General features: G+C 37.8%; 2 protein-coding genes and 3 non-coding genes across 12 annotated transcripts in view; 1 reads left to right on the top strand and 4 right to left on the bottom strand.

Annotated features, from left to right (window-relative positions):
* The first annotated feature begins 3,729 nt into the window (after positions 1 to 3,729).
* Positions 3,730 to 7,840, top strand: arl2 (ADP-ribosylation factor-like 2). Its single transcript, XM_067580276.1, has 5 exons — positions 3,730 to 3,928; positions 4,263 to 4,373; positions 6,465 to 6,627; positions 7,060 to 7,140; positions 7,291 to 7,840. Exons 1-5 carry the CDS (start codon positions 3,864 to 3,866, stop codon positions 7,423 to 7,425), a joined length of 555 nt encoding a protein of 184 aa, XP_067436377.1. The 5' UTR covers positions 3,730 to 3,863; the 3' UTR covers positions 7,426 to 7,840.
* Positions 7,841 to 8,276: 436 nt separating this feature from the next.
* Positions 8,277 to 10,370, bottom strand: part of LOC137174793 (uncharacterized) — a 41,186-nt gene continuing 39,092 nt past the window's right edge. For 4 of the 8 annotated variants that reach the window (XR_010925467.1, XR_010925464.1, XR_010925468.1 and 1 more), the window contains exons 10-15: positions 10,153 to 10,196; positions 9,768 to 9,823; positions 9,531 to 9,586; positions 9,029 to 9,088; positions 8,757 to 8,814; positions 8,277 to 8,581 (exon numbers count right to left, since the gene is read on the bottom strand). The gene's annotated coding sequence lies outside the window, so the exon portion shown is untranslated. Of the gene's footprint in view, positions 8,582 to 8,756; positions 8,815 to 9,028; positions 9,089 to 9,518; positions 9,587 to 9,767; positions 9,824 to 10,152; positions 10,197 to 10,370 lie in introns of all 8 variants that reach the window. The other 4 variants (XR_010925466.1, XR_010925470.1, XR_010925465.1 and 1 more) reach the window with 4 other exon arrangements.
* LOC137175279 (small nucleolar RNA SNORD31) lies at positions 8,651 to 8,723 on the bottom strand. The gene has a single exon (XR_010925607.1). It is a non-coding gene; the product is annotated as a small nucleolar RNA SNORD31 (small nucleolar RNA).
* LOC137175276 (small nucleolar RNA SNORD31) lies at positions 8,882 to 8,953 on the bottom strand. Its single transcript, XR_010925604.1, has one exon. It is a non-coding gene; the product is annotated as a small nucleolar RNA SNORD31 (small nucleolar RNA).
* Positions 9,653 to 9,725, bottom strand: LOC137175274 (small nucleolar RNA SNORD31). Its single transcript, XR_010925602.1, has one exon. It is a non-coding gene; the product is annotated as a small nucleolar RNA SNORD31 (small nucleolar RNA).

Below are 10,370 nucleotides of genomic sequence, written 5' to 3'. Positions count from 1 at the left end.
GCTCTCAGAGGTTAGTCATCAAGGCAAAAGATCAAAGATCAGAGAAGATCTCATGATAGAAATTCACATTCTGCTTTTAAGATTACAAAGGATGGGTTTAGAAGTGCAGTTTTGTTGGGTCCTTGCTCATATAGGTGTTAAAGGTAATGAACATGCAGATTTTTTTTTAGACTTTATTAAAGAAGGACCATGCACAACAAACAATCTCAAAATTAGAAGAGATGATTAATGCCAGATTTAGCTATTAGCTAATTTCTATCTGCAGTCCCTGGGAAAGTACCCAGAGCAATCACCAGATACTTAAAACATTCATTTACATGCAACATCATTACATACTAATAATTATACAGACTAATCTAAAAACGCAATCAACATATAAATACCAGCACATTCATCCTGTGCAACTATAGAACTACAATTCATTACAAATTAAAATCTGAATCATGGTGAAACTAATGTGGGCGTGACTAGTTGCTCAATATCCCTTTTTTTTTTTTTTTTTGCACCATGGGAAAAAGAATGAAAATCAGTGCAAGTTTTAAGCTCAGCTGAAAGCATAATTCAATGTTTGATGGCTGTAGATGAAAAAGCAGATTGTGCAAAGGCAGTCCGCTGCAGTTGGATGTGTAAGTCAGGGTTTAGAGCAGATCAAGGTTCTGGTTCTGCTCATTTGCTCAGAGCAGAAGTGAAAACAGCTCTTCAACGGTAGAGGAGCAGCATTGTGAATTATCTGGAATACCAATCGAATTTCTGAAAACAGAACGAGATTTTCAAAACTTAAACGGCTGTATTTGGACAATATGTTACAATGATTTAATGATTTCCTATCAAAAACTTTTAAAGTTTGATTAAAAAGAATATCAGTTGGTTTCAGCACAGTCTCACTGGCCTGGGTCCAGCAGGATATACAATAATGAAGATGTGAAAAAATCATAGCATGCAAAAATGTTTTTGGTGCTTCTGTTGTTGCTAATATGTCTAAATTTAACAATGTTATTTTTTTTTTTTTTTACTCATCTTTTTAATATGTCTTTCAAAATCATACCTTTACATTTAATCTCATTTTTTATTATTTGTCCAATAGCACTAAGCATGGACACACAGTTTTTGTTTATTAGCAAAATACATTGTCACTGTTTTTTTGTGATCAAGGTAAGACACGAGTCATTCAGCCACTTAGCAACTTCATGAAGCATTAATGAAAGCTTAGTGGCCACTTGTTCAGCATCTCTCCCATGAGTGTATACGACTGTGTCATCAGTATATATCTGAATATTCACATCCTCACAAACAGATGGGAGATCATTGATGTATAAACTGAACAACAGTGGCCCAAGAACAGAGCCTTGTGGCACACTTATTGATGACAATTCATTATTTATACAAACACATTGTGAACGACCAGATAAATATTTTTCATTTGAATTTGATATAAATATTGGATGATTGTATCAAATGCTTTATGCAGGTCAAGAAACACAGTTCCTACCACTCCTTCTTGATCTAATCTAGTCTTGGTTACTTCCACGAAATAGCAACATGCAGACTCAGTCGAGTAATTATTCCTAAATCTGAACTGCATAGGGTGGAGCAGATCATTGTTAAGATATGACACCAGCTGTTCTGCAACTACCCTTTCAACCTCCTTTGAAACCAGAAGAAGTATGCTAATTGTCCTATAGTTGCTTACTTCTTTTTTGTCACCATGTTCATATACTTGGGTTACAACTGTATTTTTAAAAGCTAGTCTAAGAAAGACTGTGTCAAGTTCGTGGTGATCCCTTGCCTTAGAATTTTATAAAGTTGAGATTATTTTTCAATTTCATTTGAGTTCTAAATTTTCACTTTCTTTTCCTCTTTTTTTGTTCTTTTCCCATAAGTTTATCAATACTTCTCTATAGCATTTGATAATTCCCTTTTGCCTGTCGAATATTATCTGAAAAGAAATTTGCTTCCTCAATTGTGTTGTAACTGTATTTCTGAGACTTTTGTACATTAATTGATCTGTTTCCAAACTTGATTTTCAAGATTTATTTTAAGAGCTGCATCCCACTTTTTCATTAATTGCTATAAGGCATTGTTAAACCACGACAACTGTCTAACCATCTGCCTCTGGGGCATTGTTTTCATAGCTATGGTTTGTTTTAATGTAGACCTGAAATTATCACAAGTCCACTCACAATTTTTAACATATGTTATATCAATCCACTCAGTTTGCCATATTTCATATTCCAATATTCCCTGGTCCCGCTTTAGAATACATGAAAAATATTTTTTCCCTTCTGTTATATTTCTATTTTTGCATCTTGGATAGTTTCTTAGCAACTAAAGTGAGATTGTGACCGGAAATAATGAGATTGTATGTTTTTGAGATGCAGTCCACTTTATTTGTAAAAATTAAATCCAATAAGGTTTGCAAGGGTTTTGTAATTCTTGTTGGACTTATAATCATTGAGTCATCTGATATCTAATCTTACTAATATCCTTTAACTTTTTTCTGCATTTTTTATCTAACCAATTAACGTTAAAATCACCCATTTTAAACTGGCAAAGAAGGCTCTTAAAGTATATGACAACAAAGTGATAAAAGTAGCATATGTTAGGAGAGAGGCAAAATCATTCATTAGAACAGCCATAATTAACGTCTGGCAGAAGGACATACAGACAATAAAGGGAGACATTATTATAATATACAGTCAGTTCATGTTAAACACTTTAAAGGAGGTTATCATAGAGGAGGTAATCATTACACGATTAAGATTCGGGCATGCAGTCAATCAAATCTGTGTCAGTGGTGTAACACTCAGGAAGATGTAGAGCACATTATCATGCATTGCAGTAAATAGCCTATAATTCAGAGAGGGAGACATTAAGAAATATGAGACAGGTCAGGGAAATCTGAATTCAGAAGGAGGTTGATAGGTTATATAATATAGGCAGTATTAGGAAATAAGTGTTGTGGAAATTGTCTGAAAACACTAAACACACATGAAATAATACACAAAACACTGCTGGGTTGATGATTAAAAAATATTATCGAACAATAAGGAGACAGAACACACAAAGATTTGCATCAGTTCATCTCACCGAACAAAGAGTAAACCTATTCTATCATAGTGTTAGAAGGAACAGAGAAATGATCTGTGATCGGTCAATGTATGAGCTTATATGATTACAGCCAATGGCAAACAGCCACGAGGTATAAATGTGCATGCCCATGTATGCTAGATAAGAGCCACGTCTCCCAAAGACACAGGAAGGGAAGAGCCTCGAGCTATATGTGGCCTTTGACCCCTTAACCTGTCCTGTTTATTCCAAGACCCAGAATGTTACCTTATCTGAGCCTAAGCCAGAACAGAAAGAGAGAACTGGGCCTCCTAAAACACATTCCTTCTCTCAAGTACGTGCACACATTAACAGAGTAAATGAACATCCTTACACAACTCTGCACATTCAAATGATAAGCCAATCCTTTGGTCTTTCATTATGTTTACATAGGGTGTGTGTGTGTGTGTGTGGGTGTGTGGGTGTGTGTTTCTATAGTATTATATAGTATTCAGATGTTTTAATGTCATGAATGTGCACACTCCGATACAGTAGGTGGCGGTATGCACCTTTAAAGTTAGTTTGTGATCAGCCAATAAACGCAAAGAAGAGCCCGCTTCGAACGTCCCCTTTAACCAATCAACGCTCGCCTTGTACCAGACAGGCCAATTGGAGGCAGTGTGGGGCGGGATTATCGTTTACAGTCACTTCCTAGTGCGCAATGATTTTTGTGGATGCTCAACATCTTCCACACAAAGCTACAAACCAGTAAAAACTAATCTGTTACAATAACTACAGCTGAGCGGAACACTGTCGTGATGGGTTTGCTTACGATTTTGAAGAAGATGAAGCAGAAGGAGCGGGAGATGAGACTGCTGATGTTGTATCCTGTGTGTAATACAGTTTAACTTAGCTTAGCTGGAAACAGTAGCGTTCATGTGCTGATGCTCTGAAATAAACTATATATATATATATGTATAACTTACTGTATCGACAAGAGGCGCGAACAGTGAATTATATTAATTTTCTGGTGAATTAATATAAGACAATAATTGTGTGTGACGTTTGTTCGGGGTATTTTGTGCTGTATCATGCTACAGTTAAGCTCCCATTAATAACAAGTCAGCAGCAGCCAGGTGTGGCTCCGTGTGTGTGTGTGTGTGTGTGTGTGTGTGTGTGTGTTTGTGTGTGTTTATTCTTTAACCTGGCTCGTGCAGAGGTCTGGACAATGCCGGGAAAACGACCATCCTAAAGAAGTTTAACGGAGAGGATGTCAGCACCATCTCTCCCACACTGGGCTTCAACATCAAAACACTGGAGCACAGAGGGTAACACAGTACACTACAGTACAGTATATCCTGGCTGTTACAGGAATTACTACACATTATAGGCTACACACACACACACACACACTTTTCTCTCTCATGCAAAGGTTGCTTACCTTCCTGTTTTTCCACCTCTAGTCATTAGCCAGATTTAGGGTAACTAATATTTAATCAAAGATTCCTATGGCCTATTAAATATTAGAAAATAGGAGGGGATTAGAGATCCAGACCCAGATGTAATAGTAGCAGGGAGAAGACTATCAGTAGTGCTTGAGTTTGAATGTTTAGGCATAATAACAGATTCATAACTCACATTCAAAACGTTGAACAGAATCAAATTCAATTTGGCATTTTTGACACATTAGGAACAATTTAACTAGAGGCCTCAAAGTTTTACATCAGTGATTCTCTTACACATGAACTACTGATTTACCAGCTGGACACAGACAAGTAGGACCACATTTTATAAGCAGGCTATGACAACACTGGATAAAAAGTCAAATTCATATCATCATTGTAAAAATGTAACTAAACATGATTTCTTAAACTGGGAAAACATGATCAAATTTGCAGATATTTTACCTGTGTATAAATTTTTCATGGCCTGGCCCCTCTCTCCACTCAATGAATTCATTACACAAAATCAAAACTCATCTAGCAGAGCTACTACTAGAGAGGATTATAAAATACCACATAGAAAAAGTACCTTTGGATAGTCAGCCTTTTCCTATCGAGCAGCACATACCTGGAACAGAGAAGTAAGGAACATGACATCTCTCAACAATCAAACATGCTGTCATAATCTGGAGTAGTGCTTATGTCATTTTTTACTACTTGTCTGTGCTTATGTGCTCTTGTATGTTTTTATTTTAATGTTCTTATAATGCCATCAACCTGCCAGGGTCTGCAGATAAAAATTAGCCTGTATGGCAAAATCTGACACATTAACATGAAGGACCCAAGTGTTCATGTTAATGAATGTGCATTGTCCCTTCTTAAATGAAATAAACATAAATGCACATCACAAATTCCCAATTAGACATCTAATTTCTTGATTTGTCAGCTCAGTTGCCAACTATCAAATTAATCGCCAGCTATTTTGATAATCGAGTAATAATTTCGAATTTTGATTTTTATTTTTTTAAGAAAAAAATGTCCAAATTATCTGACTCCAGCTTCTCAAATGTGAATATTTTCTGGTTTCTTTAGTGTTGTGTGCATTGTGGACAAAACACTAAGGACGTTTTGGGAACAGTGATCGACATTTTTCACCACTTTCTGACATTTGGACCAAACAACTAATCAATCAACTGTTAGTTGTAGCCCTAATATGTAATATAATAAATGACTTAAATGGACGTTTAAGTTGACTACAATCAGACCTTTGAAATTTTACATCAGTGCTTAAATTCCCTGGCTACTAAGAAACCTTTGATTATTATTAACTCCTGTTATTTTCAGTCAGTCCCCTTCTTATCCTGCCAACAGCCAGAACAAATCATCGTTTGTTTGTTTTTCTCCTCTTGTTTTGACTGTACTGTATTCTTGTTCAAACCAAGAATCTGAGGCATGTCTATAATTAGTTCACAATTCTGCTGCACCATTACTAACAAAGAGTCCACTGTGCTGGCTTTGTTAAATTAGCATCCTATTAAATATAGGAATTCAAAATCCTTCTAATTACTCTCAAGCCACTTCATAATTTGGCTCCACCATTTATTAGTGAATTGCTGAAGCCATATAGATCCACTTTGCCTCTCAGGTCATCAGAACTGGTTGTGCCTCTGCTCAATAACCAAGCTTTTGCTGTCCTGGCTGAATATCTGTCCAGGGGTCTGAGCAACAAACTCCTGAAAAATCTTACCTCAAGCCTTATTTATGAAGCACATTTGTCATAGTTTGCTCTTATAACAATCTTATTTGTCTTTGATTTAAGTATTTATAACTGCTTTTTTGTTGTTTCAGTTGTTTCTGTGTTATGAACTTAAATTTGTGTAACTGTGCGGGACAGTGTGACTCTGGTTTTAGAAACTGCTGTATGAAGTTTCACTTACTCCACACTCCTCTGTTCTAATTTCTGTCTCTGTTTTCTAGGTTCAAATTGAATATTTGGGACGTAGGGGGTCAGAAGTCACTGCGCTCCTACTGGAGGAACTACTTTGAGAGCACAGACGGGCTGGTGTGGGTGGTGGACAGCGCAGACAGACTCCGACTGGAGGACTGCAGGCAGGAGCTCAGTGCACTGCTGCTGGAGGAGGTATACACAAACACATTGACACACACACACAGGAGTTGTAGGGAAGCACATCTACAGTAATTAGGGTTTAGTGGTTAATTGTGGATCTTTTATGTTGTCTTTGTTTCATATTGCCCCCTTAATCTGCAGCCTCATTTTGGTCTTGTGTTTAAAGCTGAAATGTTTAATGCATCATTATTATATTCAGCTGTATTGTTAAGTGTGGAGAAACATAAAAAAAAGATGATCTTTGGTGTAATGTAAACATGCAGATAGTAAAATATATTAGCATACTGTAATTACTGTATCACATACAGGTGTCAATTGAAGCTGATCAACATGTCTCCTTAAAGCTACAGTATTTAATCGGAATCAATGTGCACTTCAAATACTGCAATATGTCAAATGAAAGACAGCGTCAACATGTGCTGTATCATCCTTTCCTCCCTGCAGAGGTTAGCTGGGGCCACGTTGCTGGTGTTTGCCAACAAACAGGATTTACCAGGAGCCCTGTCAAAAGAGGCAATACGAGAGGTGAGCTCCTCTCACATTATTATTGTACTGATACAGTATTGATTCATACTCTTGGTATCAGACTGTAGTTGATTTAAAAAGAAATTGTAAATCTAATTATTTCTTCATTATTTACAGCAATAGTCACTCCTCTGCTGTGTTTTCCCACAGGCGCTGGCTCTGGATGAGATTAAAAGTCATCACTGGTGTATCATTGGTTGCAGTGCAGTAACAGGAGAGAACTTGTTAGCTGGAGTGGACTGGCTACTAGATGATATCGCTGCAAGGATCTTCACCGCTGACTGACTGTGTGTCCTATTTAAAATGGCGAAACTGCAGCCTCTTGTTTGGCGAGCTCTGTCATGACTTCTTGATCAGACTGCAGGCATCAGAAGTATTGACACAGAGCTTAACAGCAGTCTACATTTTGTTCCCTCACCTGCTGTGTGCAGTAACCAGACAACAGCGCTTTCTGTCTGTGATCACTGGAACAACACACAGCTGCACATCCTTTGCTTTTAGTGTTATGTTTGAGGGAAGGAGACACATTTAACCAGCGGAAATGTGTCTAATTGAAACAAACCTGAATGAATTTTGTTTACATATAACTATGTATGCAATGTGATGACTGAACACTTCTCACGAGTCCCCACTTTTATACTGTGGTACATCAGATGATTTGTGCATCATGCTTTTTTTCTTAATAAATGTAAATGCTTAAGTTATTGTGTCGATGAAATCAATGACTTGTAGAGGTTTATTATATAGATCCTCAAGCGACTACTCACTATATTTCATCCAATATTATAGTAGTACTATGTCATAACACATTGTATTCAGTATTTGTTCCCATCTCATGTAAGTCTACTATAACATAAGTTTTCCTTCATGTCTGTCAACCATCTTTAAAAGCTTGTTACATATGTGCTGCTGAAGGTCAGTTGCAGCACAGGAGCTAAATTTTCTGTGTGTAAAGAACACTATGTACTCTGAATCCACTCAGACTATTTAAACTGTCAGGAACCAATAAAATGACTCGTTCCACTTAACCCTATTTAGACCTAATAGTTTTAATGTGGCATTTCTGACTTTAGTGTCCTGATGTTTTTTGTAGAACTTTGGGCCTGTGAAGACACTGAAGTATTGGACTACACAAGCTAGTTTGACACTTTTATTTGAAATTTGCACCATCAAAACAGTTCACCAGAAACTCAGTTCAGTCAATCAGGAAGGTATTAAATAATAAAAGAAAGCAACACTTGTTTAAAGTACAACACTTTAAATTCTTCCAAAATTATCAGTCACAGCAACTTCTATTCCATGAATGACCAAGGTACCTGGTATATTTAAGTACTGCAGGCCTATAGCCTGTATTGAGCTCTAGAGGAACTTCAACTGCAGCTGTCAGCAGCATAAGATGGTTGATAGATCTTCCATATTGGCACTCAGATCTGTCCAGCGTCTGCAGAGGAGAAAAAAAAATCTTAGAAAAGGGGTGGAAGACAGCTGAACTTGGTTAGAGCTAAAATAGTTTTGATCAGAGGGGTACCAATCAGTCATGAATCTTCAGACTGGGGCGGTAAAAGAAACTCATCATTTCTACATCAGCTTCGGAAATTCCAGTCTAAAGTTCTTACCAAGCACTCCAAAGCAGCGGACAGTGGAGCAATAGATCCAGCTGGTTTGGGCAGAGACCTGAAACACGAGAATGTACTTTTAAAATGTGTGACTAATACGACTAAGACACTGAAGCTTTCAGTCTCATGATCAGAGGGGTACCAATCAGTCATGAATCTTCAGACTGGGGCGGTAAAAGAAACTCATCACTTCTACTTTAAGACTGGACACTTGAAGATTCAACACTTCCAGATTCTGAAACATCTTCCAAATCAAAAAGACTACAACTTACCAACTGTGGCTGCCGGTGAGCACAAGACCAAGAGAATGTGATGACTTCATGCTGCCAGACCTGAAAGAAAAACATCTTGTTATGAACCAGATACATTGACAGGTCAACTAGAAGACCCGAACTTTTCAAAACTATGTTCAGCATGGCATGCCCCAGTCGCCTACTGGTAAAGACCTTTGCAATGTCTGCAGTTCAATTCTAGCAGAGGATCTTTGCCGCATGTCACCTCATCTCTTTCCCCTTTACTTCATGTCTTCTGTCTAAATTATGTTCAGCATTTGTCCACTTACAACCTTTTACCATTAGAACTAAAATTGCTAAATTTCACCTTTGTGAAGTCACACAGAAACAATGCATTCTCTTGGCTGCTAATGTTTTGGAGTATTGTGGTGTCTTAGGCTGGAGACACCATGGCCCTTACATTTTGTCAAGGACATGCCTAACTAGAAATGAGTGGGTTTGGGAATGGGTTGTCAAATCATTGTTATACCTGCCAATTTACCTGTTGCAGGCGTTTCAGCACTGTTCCAAACACTGTGGACCACAACAGCGTCAAACCTGCAACAACAGAAAAGGGTTTAGTCAATCCAGTTCGATTAGTGAAGGAGGTGATTTCTTGAAGTCTCTGGATCAGAGGGGTACCAATCAGTCATGAATTTTCAGACTGGGGCGGTAAAAGAAACTCATCACTTGTACTCAAGAAAGGCCAGTAAACACGACAGCACTGACAGATGCTTACCTCAACTCTGGGACAAGCTCGAACAATCCAGAAGACCTCTAAAACTTGATGTCAACCTAGAAGTTTAAGAGCAAAAAGAAGAACACTTTACACCTGCCTGCTGGTACACAGAATTACTGTTGAGGAATGTGATAAGCATAATCATACATCCAGGTAACAAAAAGTCCAATCCATCAGAACCTCCTATGAGGGAACCGGAAGATCACCTTACACCTGGCATAGCTCAAACCAGGGTTCTCAGTGTCTTATCGGGCCAATAGAGGTCTGATGGAGGGGTATGTTGGAAAGCTTGGTACCAGGAAGGTAAGACGACTGATGAGAGCAGATCATCCCTTCAGCATTCCACAGTGTTCATGTGACTGTGGTGGTTGAGGTTAAAACGTACCTCCATCATCTTGCTTCATGGATAGTTTGACAGGCAGCTTGGTCCTAAAGGTGCAGACAAGTTATTCAGGTTAGTGTGCATCCTTTTCACCAAGATGCTAAAATTGAGCTTCAGTGACTAATTTTCACTAATTACATTCAATTTGATGCAATTTGTAACTAAAAACACACAAGTCTAATAATACCAGAACTGTGTAATCACCCACATCAAGTCTTTCA

This window comes from Thunnus thynnus, chromosome 22, assembly GCF_963924715.1.
Source record: "Thunnus thynnus chromosome 22, fThuThy2.1, whole genome shotgun sequence".
NCBI classification, from domain to species: Eukaryota; Metazoa; Chordata; class Actinopteri; order Scombriformes; family Scombridae; genus Thunnus; species Thunnus thynnus.
The sequence above is the reverse complement of the archived record's forward strand: the minus strand, read 5'-3'. Positions and strand labels throughout refer to the sequence as shown.

Bases quoted from the DNA above. Each gene is read 5' to 3' on its own strand.
- arl2 (XM_067580276.1), top strand. From the start codon at position 3,864: ATGGGTTTGCTTACGATTTTGAAGAAGATGAAGCAGAAGGAGCGGGAG. The intron at 6,628-7,059 runs GTATACACAAAC...TCCTCCCTGCAG, and splicing joins GTGCACTGCTGCTGGAGGAG to AGGTTAGCTGGGGCCACGTT. The intron at 7,141-7,290 runs GTGAGCTCCTCT...GTTTTCCCACAG, and splicing joins CAAAAGAGGCAATACGAGAG to GCGCTGGCTCTGGATGAGAT.